At 40.6% G+C, this 14,582-nt stretch overlaps 1 protein-coding gene across 2 annotated transcripts; it reads left to right on the top strand.

The window, feature by feature from the left end:
* The first annotated feature begins 1,259 nt into the window (after positions 1 to 1,259).
* adrb2a (adrenoceptor beta 2, surface a) lies at positions 1,260 to 14,295 on the top strand. 2 transcript variants are annotated; one of them, XM_026189097.1, is made up of 3 exons: positions 1,260 to 1,290; positions 8,936 to 9,252; positions 9,583 to 14,295. In XM_026189097.1, the coding sequence occupies exon 3, from the start codon at positions 9,583 to 9,585 to the stop codon at positions 10,834 to 10,836; it is 1,254 nt and encodes a 417-aa protein (XP_026044882.1). In that variant the 5' UTR covers positions 1,260 to 1,290; positions 8,936 to 9,252; the 3' UTR covers positions 10,837 to 14,295. The 2 variants fall into 2 exon arrangements, with proteins under 2 accessions (XP_026044882.1, XP_026044871.1); XM_026189086.1 differs by lacking the exon at positions 1,260 to 1,290 and adding an exon at positions 3,845 to 7,293 and having other exon boundaries at positions 7,377 to 9,252.
* The last annotated feature ends 287 nt before the right edge of the window (positions 14,296 to 14,582 follow it).

Raw genomic sequence — 14,582 nt, 5'->3', positions numbered from 1 at the left:
AGGAGGCCGGATGCACCCTCCCCCTTGTTTAGCAATCACGTGATTTTCGCGCATTGCATGCCGGGAACTCGTGGCAAAACAATCCAAGTACCGTGTCACTACCCGATCCGTACCGGAAATCCGATCCGTACCCCGCATGCGTGAAAGGTTTCGACTTCCGGTCGTAGCATTTTACGATAGTTGCAGGTCAGAGTATCTGTTAAGATGTTAAGAATAACAAGTATATCTTAAAATGTTTGCAACAATGAAGCATTTCAGTACAATGTAGACAAAAACGAAAAATAAAAAGATAGTTACGGATCAGGACTCCCCGATCCGTACCGCGCATGTGCAGATGTTTTCTTCTTCTTCTGTTCGTTTAATGGCAGTGTACTCCCCAGTGTACGAGGATACCGCCACCTGCTGACCGAGCGAATAAACCCTATTATAAACTGAATTAGCGTCATTACAAACGTGTGTTAAATCTGATTTAGCGATAGTCGAGTGTGTTTATGCTTGTCTGTGAGGAGAGGATTGTTGGAATAGTGATGATGATGTGCGCTATCACTGTCAATTGTCAGTAAACACTTAATCTGGCTGATGAATCTACACATGAGATATCACAAAGTCTGCATTATTAACTCTGTAATTAGGCGCCATTCTCCTTATTTTACGGAGCTGTTGCTCAATCGGGGGACGCTCTCTGTTGAGGAGAAAAGCATGAATTTCTTTGTATACGGATTATCCATTGTTTAAATGTCGAAAAGGAGGCAGAGCTGTTGAGAAATGCTAGGAGCTAACCGGCCGCTAACCGTATCATTCAAATATATTGAATGTCGCAATGTTGGCAAAGAGAGGAAGTGACGTAAGATTTGCGCATGCGGGGTACCGATCGGGTTTCCGGTACGGATCGGGTAGTGACATACCGCATCAAATGCAAGCATTTGCAGCACCGCAAAACGTTCATTCTCCGGTTCCAATACCTTCTTGTTTTTTCTTTGACGCACAAAAAAGGAATGTACAAAACAAAAGGAGAACAATGCCGGTCCGTACAAAGACAGACTCGCCGAAAAGACAAAGAAAAGATACGAGGAAAAAATCAAAGGAGTGAAAGGGTCAGACCCTTACGAGCACACAGAGGGACAAAAGACGTTAGCGTGCTGCCCAACTTTCACCACGCTCATATTTATAATTATACGCTTCTTGGAGTGAGTGCATACACTGCAACAAGCCCAGGTACCGTTAACCGACGGATGGGTACAGGACCTTGAAACGCACCGTGTAGAACGAAAGACCATCATACGAACAAAGGTAAGTTTACCAGTCTCACAAATCGTCTTCATAAATACACACTCGTTAACCGTTTATTAATATAACCTTTGAGCTCAACGGTAATCAATTAGTAGTGGAAATAATTTCTGGTACGCATCACAGAAATGTTGCAGTGACAATAATATTGTATGTTGTAATCGCACTGGGCAATTAGTGATACAAAACAACAGTTTTATCCTGTGAATAAAAGTATATGTTTTTGTCAATGTACCATGGTTATAACAGAAGCGAAACGCAATATTGTGTCAGGACAATTCACTATTTATGCACAATAAATAAAGGAGCATAGCGCGACAATTTCTGTTCAGCGCCAGACTTGCTTATAACCTATATCACCAATTATGTTATGAAAAATGACGTATTAACTACTACAAAACTCTGACCTTTGTGGGAATGCTTGGAGCAGACCAACATGTGAGCTGGAGTGTTCTGAGACGTTATATTTGGTATATCCAGACCATCCGTCGGCTCTTACTTCGGAAACATGGCTTAAAAAATTTCTCTTCAACGACGTAATCCAATAAAAAAAAAAACGATCTCTTTACCTGTCGGCTTCCCGTGGCTGTCATGCGACCGGCTATTGCAGTTCATAATACAACAGCTTCTTGCCATTTTTTGTGTTTCTTTTTATCGCTGTATAACTGAGTTCAATTGAAAGCCTGCGTGCGCTAGTACCGCTTGCCACAAGTTCCCAGAATCCTTTGCGGTTTTACCCCTGAATGACGTCACATTTCCAATCTTTATCCTGGTGGGCCGGTCTCTAGTCAAAATGCCCGGGCCGATTTTTTGTCCCAGTCCAGCCTTGGTGATCCTGATAGCGAGCCCTGGTGACACGCAGGCCTCAGATTCAGTATATCTTGCTGTCAAAGAAGCAGCCCCCATCATTGTGACAAAGAGCTAACCTGATTTCTGCAGATCTCCTCTAGGCTCACAGAGGTTTTCATATTACCAGCCAAAAGCACAAATGCAGTCTAATGTTCCTACTGCATGACACAGAAAGACAGGCACACACGCAGACAGAAGTGGCATCAGAAGATGATGGCGGGTCATGTGCAGAGGTGTTATGAAATTGCTCGGCTTCAATTTAAATGTGGCTTTCTCAGTTGTCACTTTGCCTGGCATTGTTGTGGCCTGCTGGCATCCAGTTTTAATAATCCGAGGCTGTAAACAGTAGAGTGTCAGGGGGAGGGGCTGCTTGATGGTGGCATCTTAACTCATACCATACCTCATACACTACCAAAAATATCAATACAGGCCTTTGCATGTCTGTGTGTTTGTATGTGTGTGTGCCAGAGTCGGACAGATGGGTGGTACATTCTAACAGAGTGATAAATGAGTTATACATTATTGAGTTTGTGTTATGTGATTCCATTCAACAGTTTATCGTTTACAGACTGCAAAGGAATGGAAAGCCTTTCTGTTTATTAGTTTTTTCCCCAGGATATAAAGATAATATCACTGTTGGTATGCTTTGTCCCCATCCGTCTCTCCCTTAGTCTTTCTTAGTAGACACATCTTGTCAATATTCTCACAAATCGTGGCATACCAGGCTACAGCTATTTATATAAGTGGGAGATCTGCCAGATTTACAGTGAGAAACAAAACCAGAGGTATTTCAGTAGCCCACATCTCTTTCTCACTTGGTATGGAAAGAGTTAAAAGTTGACTGTTTTCTACAATTAATCACTGTGAGAGACGTTTGAAGGTGGTACAGAAAAGTTGCTTCCTTAAGTGGCAAAGAAAAAGAAATCTGCCTCCAGCCTGTTTATTCACACATTAATCATTGTGGACATTGGAAGAACAAAAGGACTGTGATTCCATGGGTCAGCCCTATTCCCACTAGTCTCAGTTAGCAAATTTGTACACTGTTGGAAATATAAAAGTTCTTAAATTAGTAAAGCAAATGAACACAAAGTGTTCTGAAACATTCCAAAAGGACAAGAAATGATTAGTCCATTATTTCATACAACAAGATATTAGAAGAGCAAAGAATACAGTGCACACAAGAAAAAATACATGAAAGAAAACAACAAGCTAGGGATTAAAAACTTAGGTGTGAATACTTGGGATTAAAAAAAATTCACACAGGTAGATAATATTGCAGTGGAACTGCATTTAGGAAAACTAGCAAATAGAGTAGAAAAACTCTGCAAAACAACACAAAACACGGGCTGAAGTTTAACACGACACAATCAAAGTAGAAAAGAAATCTCAGAAAACACAACAGAAGTGTTTCTGGGGACACAGTAATGTGACGGAAATGCTGCAGAAGTGACAGAAACCAAAACATGCAGAGATTTTTCTGTTTGCAGGTTTTTTTCTTAAAGTGGAGTGCATTCGACCTCTCTGGGCCACCATAATAATAATGTTACTGGAAACCGCATGATTGGGCCTCAAATGCCTCCAAACCATATCTGTCAAAATAATTGGGAAAAAATGACACTGTTCAATTATTTATGTTTCTATTAGGTTTCATGACTCAATATATATATATATATATATATATATATACACACACACACACACACACACACACACATATATATGTATTAAACTAGCTGAAAACCGATTATCTTTATAAATAAATAAATATTGATTTAAAATTCTGTACACACAGTAAAACGTGACACTATAACAGGTGTTGCATTGATTAGACCCACCAGAACATTTTGTCTTTTGTGCATGGTGAACTCCATCTATCTTTATTATACCAAAACTAAGTAAGCAATTATTAAACAATTGTGCACCAAGACTGTTTCTCTGAACCACATGCAAAACAGCTTGGTTGTTCTCCATTACCAAGAAGAACTGGCACTATATTTGCATGGTGGTGCACACTGCATGGAGGTTTAGGTCTTTGATGCTCATACACACATTTGTTGTTGGGTGGAACTCACCCGCGGATCCCTAGGGTCCTTTAGCAGAGAAACAATTAGTGTTCCATGCTTAAAATTAATCCCAAGTGGAAATTCTTTGTTTCAGTGATTAAGGATACGATTGACTGGCCAATGATTCCTTGACTGAGAGAAACATTGAATAGATTAGACACGACTGATGAGTGAAGGGTGTATTTACTCAAGTACAATACTAATTGTACTTGAGTAAATACAAATTTGGATGCCTTTACTTACTAGATGTGGGTTTTTTTGTAACACCCATTTTTTGTTACAGTGTGCTATTATTACTTACTAACACTGTAAAAACACATTATTTTCACATTTTCACTTCATTTTCAGTTAAAATAAATTAAAAGCAATTGTGGTCTGTTTAGTATTTAGTCTGTTTTAACGTTGCCATGTATAGAACGTATGATGTACAATGTATAATGAGAATATAGGTCCTCTCATTTCCTAGTTTTTTCCAGAAACCTTTCCCTAAATTAATTATAGCTCCATGTATGGTTGCGCCATCAGGTCAGGACCACAACTTCTATAAAGAGAAGTAAGAATTGTTGAGGAGATGGTAAAGAGATAAGACACTTTTAATGTGACAGTGTTTGACTAAATAGAGCAGTGCACAACATCTAAGTGCAGACAGGACCCAATATAGTTGAAGGGTTGTCCAAATGTGAACCGGTTTTGCCTGGGAGTGACAGGATACAGGAAAACAGATGTCACAGATGAGGAAACCAGTTGTGATTATTCCAACACTGGAACAAGCTTTCCAAAACAGAACACAGAACAGAAATTTCATTTACAATTAGTGTAGGTTATTGTACTGCATACTTAAACTAAATCAATGTGAAGTTCAATATGCACTGTGTTTCACTTAGTTGTCCACATAGGCCAAGAAACAATTACAAACAAGCTCAAGGTCTAAATCCAGCATTCACAGACAACGCTAAAGCTGATCATCCAATAAAAAGCTTTCTTGATATTATTTAAAAATCTGTTTTCTGCATGCATTAAAAGCAAAATAGAAAAACTCTTCAAAGTAATACATGTAGGAGAAAAAAGCATTTGATGTCTATGCTGTACATTATAACTTACAATCTAACTGTTGGAAGGTGCTGATAATATACTGACTTATCTTTGGAGGCTAAGCATGGTGGGTTTGTCATGCATGTTGTGCAAGAGATAAGATTATGGGGGTTACTAAAATCAAATAAGTAAAATGAGCTGGGGGGTTTCATGGCACTATTTTTACCTGCTGATGCAGTAGGAAAACCCAAGGAGTGGACTTTTGATTTCAGAGCAATGCATGTTTACATTTTTCCTCTTTTTGGGGCACATGTGGAAGTTTCATCCTCACAAGTAGTAAAGGGAAATAGATCAAAAGGTCATTAAAACATCTAAATGGATTTTGGGAATATGACTACTGGTTTTCATGGAAATCTGCCAAGTGAAGATGTCATATAAACAACATATGTAACAAGACACAAGGTCACCAAATCAATTTAAGTCTTCCTATGAGTGCCTATGGAACATTTTAGGGTCAGCTTTGTGGTCCTTAGGGACTGAGTAAAGCACTATACAAATGCAGGCCATTTACCATTTTAGGGTAATTCACCGGGTAGCTAGTTACTGACATTTTGCCTGGAACTGGAGCAACAAAGCTTCAAATTAGTTAGAAGGCACCATGGTTACAAGCAGTATGCAGCATGTCTCTGAACTGTTTTTGTTTAAAAAGTGGGACATAGAAAATCATATTTGTATAAATAAGTACTGAGATGTCTGTGTAAATGCTGAAAATTGGATTTGCGCATATGGATTGAGCGGTTGGATTTGCTCTTGCGTCATCAGTCATATAGGCATTTGTCAAAGCTCCCTTGGAAGTGCACAGAGGAAGTACAGTGCTTTTGGCGTCTGCATTCTTTGAAGATCAGAGCTCTGGAAACTATCATCACTTCCCTTTGTAAGCTTAGCGGGGACCTGTACACACTTGAAAGCACCCACAGAGAACTGAGACACACTTACCTCGACCTGGGATTTGAAATGTTGGACCAGTAGCTCAGAAATGACAAAAGCACAAGCTATCGCTCATTTCCACTGCTGTGATGCTGATAATGGAGCAGCCTAATTTTCATCAAAATGTACAGTCATCTGAGCCTGGCTAACAGTGTGTTCCACACATAACTCCATTCCACAGTACTGTCACCAAAATCACTTCACTCATCACTGATCTCCCGGTGGTTAGACTTGAGAATGCCATTGGCAAAGCTCATATGTGATGTGGTATTTAAGCCGTTTTACCATCTCTACCATTACTACTTCCTCTCGGTCTCATGAGTACGAACGGGCTGTCAATTGTCACACTTCATTTACTCTAATGCTTTCTGTGTCGATCACCATCACCAGGATTCGCAGCATCAGCAAGCTGAAGCAGAAGCAGCAGAAGCCATTTGGAAAGCGCTCAGACTGGACGTTGACCAAATTCAGCCACTATCTAAAACATTAGTGCTATCACGTGCTATTGCAGTCTACACTCGAGTTTGCAATTTGTCACTATTGGTGAACTGATTCTCTTTGCTAGCTATTTTAATTATCTGCCACAAAATGTAAACAAGAAGTCCACTGTTGAGCCTGGGTCATTGCGTGGGGCTCTCAGAGAAGGTTCTTAAGCTGCACGTGTTCCTAAGCAGTTTTTGCAGTGTGGCGTGGATGCTGTCATGCTAGTGGTCACTGATTTTGACAAGTGGTGTTGTAATGTTGTCATGGACCCGGCTCGGGAGGTCTCGGGGGTCCGTGAGCAGTAGGGATTATTATTATTATTATGATTGTTGTTGTTATTATTATTTGGGGATGTGTGTTTTTCTGCACTATGCTTCTGTGTTCCACTTGTATGTGTGGGCAGGGTGTGGGTGTGTACATGTGTGGCTGGAGGACAGCCACATGCAGGCCTGATGGGTGTGGCCCTGCAGGAGAACTGGCCACACCTGAAGTTCCTGCCACACACCTGTTGGTGATCAGGGTTCGTCGGGGGAGCTACTTAGGAGAGTGTTGGAGCTCCCACCGGCGTGGGATCATTAAGCTAAGACTCCAAGTCAGTGTGTAGTATTAGGAAGTGTGGATCGTGTGCGCACGCGGGTTCAGTGTTTAACGGCTGCTTCTGTTATTGTCCTGCAGGTGGAACGAGGGACCAGAAGGGCAGCACGCACAGGGTGTGCAGAAACACAACTGCCGGGAGCACGAGCGCGGACGTCGGAGGGGAACACACGCATGGGCGTTTAGGGAGCAAAGGGGATTTATTGTGCATCTGTTACCTTCACTGTAAATAAAGTGCACTGTTTGCATCGCAGAACAATGTGTTTTGGGTCCTCATTCTCCCATATCCCCACGGTCTGCCAGCCAGACCGTGACAAATGTAGTGGTAACCTTTGGTAACACGCGTCAAATTAACATAAATGCCAGGCCCTAGCACAATTGCATTTTAATGATGAGTGTCATTCACTTCGACTGTCAGCTGCCTCAGTGTGGAGACTAACCAGTGTAGGTTGAAGACAATTCCATTCGTATGGCTCAACCACTTGAAAACTGCCACTTTCTTTTTTGTTATGCTTTGTTTTTTTGTTCATTTTTACATCTGTTACACCTGCTAGCACACTCAGAGTCTTCCTATGTTAGCTGAAACAAGCAAGTGAAGTCTGTGTTTACAGTCTAATCCCTGTTATCGTGTTTGCTGCTTTCCCTGCCTCAGGCTTTCTATGTATATACATGAAAGGGCAGGAAGGTGTGTTTCCCTCTATGTTAGGCTTTTTCTACAAGTATGCATGTAGAACGAAGGGGACGTCCAACAAAAGAACCAAATGCAAATTGTTGTAGATGAAAAACAGACTAACCTATATTAGTATATTCGAGTGTCTTTTACATAGACACTGCTATCTAGCTCAGAAGATTACACTGTTTGCCTTTTAACTTGTGTAATATAATGTAAATGTACAAAAACATGCAAACAAATTCTTGTGGCCGCTAATTAACTCAAATGTGTGATCAACTTGATCAGAACATGGGAATGTTTTGGAAATTATTAAAATAAGAAGTAAAGTTGCTGTTCATAGAAAACAAACACATAAACAAATATAAAACCAAACAAACCTGCCTGTTTTTTATGATTTGCACAGAGCTGCTCAGTATATAAATGCAAATTTGTCCTGAATCCTGAAAACATTTTTGTATCTTGATAAGACATAGCGTGCCAGCTTGTCCCTGTCAAACTGGCCACACTAGTGGTTCAGTCCTAGACTAAAATTATGAGGGACTCTTCCGTAGTTTGACTTTTAGACATCTGTACTTGTACCATTATGTAAATCGAAGTGTGTTTATTCTGTGGTTACGAAAGCTAAACGGGCTGTAATATACATTTAAGTATGCAGGCAGTATTTAAGTAAAATATGTCAGAAAAAAATATACAGTTTTAAAACATTATTTTGACATTAAAACAAAAAAAGGTAAAGCAGAAAGCTGAGCCTGTTTTCAATATGAAATATGAGCAATGAGTAAGATCTGTAAAGCAGCTATTACCTATTACCCCCTTCCCCCACTTCCAAATAGTTTTGCACTGCCTAACTTTAAGTAGAGTCTAATTTTAAACACAATGTAAACCTTCTAAAACTAATTATACACCATAAAAAAAAAGATCAATCTTAGGAGTCCTTTACTTTGTTTTCAATTTTTGTCTCATGCAGCCCTGCAAACACCGCTGTAGGGACAGCGTGTTCAAACTCTTGAGAGCTCTCAGCACCCTCCACAGGCTGGCTGTCTGATTGGCTCAGCACTGACCATGATGTCATCACTGCATGCTATAAGGGCTCTGACAAATAGCCTGGGAGACACATTAGAAGAAACACTGCTCAGCTGAGGGACTGAGTGAGTGAGACACACGCAGATCAAGTAAAGCAGAAAGTAGCTGGGACATGTGATACTCGCTGCTTTGTGGGAACTATCTGAACAGTGACATTTTACTTTGTATGGGAGCCAGGAAACACGACTGCAACCTGTGGAGGTTTGTACTTCTGCTTTTGTCTGGCTTGTTTAGCATGTTTTAAAGCTTGCCTGAAGCCAACTTGATATACTGTTTATGTATGTGGTTTTTGCGCAGTAAGCTTTGGTCTCCTTTTTCTTTTTTGTTAGTGCTAGATTTATGTGCATGCATTTTTTTTCATTTTCTTTTGTTGTAATTAGGCAGAATTAAAAAAACAAACTAACGGAATTTGTAAAATTCACTCCTTTTGTTTGTGTGTGTGTGTGTGTGTGTGTGTGTGTGTGTGTGTGTGTGTGTGTGTGTGTGTGTGTGTGTGTGTGTATGTGTTTTGTTCATGTATGTTCTCTTCAGATGGGAAATACAACCACCTCAGAGTACACCAATATGACTGCGATGAACTCGTCATCAAATTCAACTGGGACTGATGAAGGTTTCAGTGCCCCTGTAATGATCCTGCTGGGCATGGTCATGTCCTTATTAGTTTTGATTATTGTCTTTGGCAACATCCTGGTCATAACGGCAATTGCCCGCTTTCAGCGTCTCCAGAATGTCACCAACTATTTCATCACATCGCTTGCCTGTGCCGACCTGGTCATGGGTCTGATTGTGATTCCTTTCGGTGCCTGTAAAATTATCTCCAGTACGTGGTACTTTGGTAATTTCTGGTGTGACTTCTGGACTGCCACTGATGTGCTCTGTGTGACTGCAAGCATTGAGACCCTGTGTGTCATCGCCATAGACCGTTATTTGGCCATTACTTCTCCCTTCCACTACCAGTCGATGTTGACCAAATGCAAAGCTCGCATTGTGGTGGTGCTGGTCTGGGTGATTGCTGCTCTGATATCTTACCTGCCCATCCACATGAAGTGGTGGACCGCTGATACTATGGAAGCTAGAAACTGTACGAACCAAACCAACTGCTGCGAATTCCACACCAACCAGGCTTATGCCATCACTTCCTCTATCATCTCCTTCTACATCCCTTTGGTCATCATGATTTTTGTCTACAGTCGAGTTTTCCAGGAGGCAAGGCGCCAACTGAAAAAGATAGACAAAAGCGTTGGACGTTTTCATAATAGCGACATCAGCAACAGTAATTCTCTGGAGGCCAATAATGGCCGTGGCCTTAAAAAGGCAAAGTTTTGCCTTCGGGAACACAAAGCTCTGAAGACTCTGGGCATCATCATGGGGACCTTTACTCTGTGCTGGCTGCCCTTCTTTGTGCTAAACGTGGTGGAGGCTATATGGGCTGTGAACAGCCCGATCACCTTTATGGTACTTAACTGGATAGGTTACGCAAACTCTGCCTTCAACCCACTTATTTACTGTCGGAGCCCTGAATTCTGGTATGCATTCAAGGAAATCCTGTGTATGAATAGGAACCGCCTCACCAACCCTGGACCTGTGAATGGATACATCTATAGCAGGCACAGCTGGCAGAGTGAGCAGCAGGGGAGGAGTAAAGGTAACTCAGAAGAGAGTGACCCCACTGAAGGGTTTCTGGGGAAAGGAGCAGGGACCCCAGTTGTGGACAGAGCAGTGGACCCCAACGGGAATTGCAGCAAAGACATAATGACTGTAACGAGTATAACAACTGTCCTTTAAACTTGAAGCACTGAGACTTCTGTCAACAAGGAAATCCAGATATGTTTATACTGCTATTGTAAACAGTTTTTTCAAATGACTGATGAAGGTAAGGCCAGTCAAAAATGACTGACAGAGTCTCTGGAGACTTTAAAGAAACAATAACTCAGCTGTTCAGCTGAGTAAAGTGTCACTTTTCCTCTTCAAACACAGTGACACAAAACTGTAGGTCTCTCACATTTCCCTTTTGTGTGCGTTCATTGCATTTTTTATTTTGTTTGAATTTTCACATCTACCTCATCATACCTTTTCAATATTTGCATCTTAGCTGACCATCTGTCACATTAAGTCACTGTCCGCAGGAGTTAAAGTAGGGCAGCATCTCAGCAGTTTATTTACTCTACTAAATGGCCTGTGGATTGTATGACTGCTAATTGTCTGGCTTCAACTGAATTTGTAGCCATGTTGTTTATCTTTGATCTGGAGAGAGATCCCACAGTTTTTATTAGCATAAAATGTTTCAGAGAAGCAATCGGAGGTTGTAAATTTCATCCGAACATGCCAATTTGGCACAAAGAGCAAAGTAATCAGAAAACGATTGAGGGTGAAGGGTTAAACGTAATACCTCTTCGATGCTTTGCTTTAAGAAACACATTCCAAATTGACCGAGATTATAATCTGGCATGCTTTACTTTGCTCTTTTTTCCCCTTTAACGATTGGAAAATCGGAAAAATGATCAAAAGCAGGTGTGGCGAAACCTGTCTCAGTCATTCTGTCTCACTCCTCAGCAATGTTACGAGGTCCTGTTCCCTCCTATAGTGTTTTACAGTCTCTTGCATTTGAGTTTCCATTGCAGGGAGATAGCACTAGAGATATGATGGTTAATCTACAGTAATCTACGAGTTACTGATGAAACCTACGTCAAAGTGAGGCTGGTCAAAACTTGCATGCCTGTATATGTTGTCTAAGCCAGATTCCGCTGTCAGGTCGAAGATATATGTACGTAATCTTTCAGTGCAAAGTGGATGCTATTACAGATAATGCGGTTAATCCTGAGTGTTGACCTTTGAAGCTTGCAGCTGTTATTAACATAAATTCAAAAGTGCACGTTTTAAAGTTTGCTATTGCACAGTCAGAACCCATCACTTCTTGCATTCTGTTAAGTGGTCGACTTATGTGCTACATGTCACTCGGTGCAATATGGCCATTATGTAAGTGTAAGAAAAACTATTCATCTTTCCTTTTCCTTCTATGCAACAGTTACAGTAGCCCCCTTTGTTGCACAAGCCCTATTTATTTATTAAAATCTGTGGTTGCTCTGTTTCAGCATGTACACTGTTTACTGAAACCAGAGAAGCCATTTCCTTAGTCATGGCACAAGGGTACAAACCACACGTAATAATAAACACTTTGTCAAAATAGCCAAGCGATAACAAAGTTCCACACCCAAGATGTGGCGGTGGTGAATATTCAGGCTAATAAAGATAGATGAGAGGAAGAAAAAGAACACAGCCCTTAGTAGTGCACTGTTGTCACAGCTCTCTCACAGGTGCCTCCGTTGTAAAATCAGTTGAAAATCAGAAAACCTTTGGAGAAGACACTCAGGAGTCCATAGAACAGTGCCTTAGCTGTTCCAGTTTCCGACATTAATTCTCTAATAAACAATCCAGGTTAGAATAAAATTCGAAGGGGCAATTTAACATGAGATCAGATAGTCATGGGAGCAAATTTGTTTTTTGCGACTTACAGTAAACGGTGTGCAAGATCATTAGTTTTAAGAGAAGTAATGAAGGTGCACCTACAGACAGAACCCCTTTCCCCAGTCAGTTTGGCAGTCTCTAGTATGTCTTGATCAGCATGCTAAATGTGGCAGAAGGGGGACCAGAGATTCTCTGCAAATCTAAATCGGTGTTAGTGACCTGTGTTAAAGTGCATGTAGCATTGCCGGTGCAGGTCTGCTGATGCCGTAAAAACTGTGAACTTTGTTCTCTCAGAGGAATCTCCATGTACTGTATTGCTATGTCCGATCAGCACTGCTGCTGCTGCAGACCTTAGGAATAGACGTAAATATGGTATCCTCATACGTCACTGTTTGCCATGTGAAAAAACAAGCTTTCCAGGATGTCGAGCTCATTATCTGTTTTTCTTTTTAACAGATTTACAGCAAAGTAAATGCAGGGGTTGGGTGTCATAAGACATGTTGGTCTGCATTTTCCCAACATTTTCACTGTACAGTCTACGCGAAGCACAAAACGGTCAAAGACTCTAGACCATTTTCTGTGTTGCTTTTATTAAGATGCAAATAGCTGAGTTTAAAAGGTCTGCAGCTTAAATAAGTGTAATTTTAGGAGTAATGCACAAATGATCTCTTGCATGCCAGCTTCACATTTGTAGTGAGGTGTTTGTGGACTTCTGTGCCATTTCCTTTAAAAGTGATCAGTTTGAGCCCAAGTGCTGTAGATTGTGAACTATATATCCACACTGCTCTCTCCTGGCAGTGGCCTCTCCTTGCACCTCAGCTGTCTCAGAGTTACTCATGGTTACTGTTTCATCAATAAGGCTGTATAATAAGGGATGCATGACTTCACCTCCCGTTGTTGCTGGAGGACGCCACACACTGTTATGTGCAATGAGTCCTGAATGAATAGCTGACAGTATAACATTCCAAGCAAAGCACAGCTGATGGTTTCTAACCACATACCTTGCCTACGGATGCTTGCAGTCCACATTTAGTTCTCCCACCACGGTCTTGCAGCAGATAAGCGAATTTAGTGTGGGTACACACAGAAATTTTTTTTTTTTTTTTAAACAGATTCAGGGTTACAGAGAAGTCTTAGAGGTTATGTTACAAAGTGACATGCACATTTCACACATATATTTTTTTGTACGGCAATCAATATCTTGGAGTTAAATATGATACAAGTCTTGGTGGGGTAAAACCAGTGCTTTTCTAACAGAACCACAGTTGTTCAGATTGAATAAAAGTTTGCTCATGAGAACAACTTAGTCATGATTTTAATTAAACTATTCACCATCCTAAAAGCAGCACTGTATAGGACTTTCATTTACTTTCAAGAAGAATTTTTAGAGATTTCGAATAACCAAATAGACATTGGAGTTCATGAACTTTAAACAGTTTTGCCTATTCAATTGTACCATAATATTTTCATGGAAGTTCTTCTTCCTGTTCGCAGCTCAAAATAAAGACTGTAGCATCTCAGCACAGATGCTGTTCAGTGTGAAGCATTCAGAGAAACTGACATGTGTAAATGTGAATTTTTACAAATGTTAAATATTGCTTAAGCCGTCATATAAAAAAGTATGTGAAATACTTTTTTTCTTTTTTTTTTTCCTCTCGTGGCCGGGGTGAATAAGCTGTCACTCAGCTAACTAAATGTTTACTAAATGTTTGCAAGCTAACTTCGCACAAGTTCTTGTCACTGTTTGTTAAGGTATCGGAGGCTGTTACAATATGTGGTGTCTTGTGATATTTATTACAAAAAAATGTATATATGTGATGTAACATTTGTATGGAAATAAATGATTTACATGTTGCACGTAATGTCCTCATGTGCATTTCCTTTATACACATTAAAGTGCACACGTAAAGGATACGTCAGGCTCGAAGGCGTAACTGCAGTTAAGTCTATTTTAGTATGGGAAAACTATCAAAACGTGATCTGGAATGATGGACAGGACGGACATCGGGATACAATTAAAATCTTTCCACTTTCCTTTTTAAACAGTGTGTCTGCCTAGTGCTCCA

This window comes from Astatotilapia calliptera, chromosome 2, assembly GCF_900246225.1.
Source record: "Astatotilapia calliptera chromosome 2, fAstCal1.2, whole genome shotgun sequence".
Classification (NCBI taxonomy): domain Eukaryota; kingdom Metazoa; phylum Chordata; class Actinopteri; order Cichliformes; family Cichlidae; genus Astatotilapia; species Astatotilapia calliptera.
Note: the sequence above shows the minus strand (reverse complement) of the source record. Positions and strands in the feature narration are given on the sequence as shown.

Bases quoted from the DNA above. Each gene is read 5' to 3' on its own strand.
- adrb2a (XM_026189097.1), top strand. From the start codon at position 9,583: ATGGGAAATACAACCACCTCAGAGTACACCAATATGACTGCGATGAAC.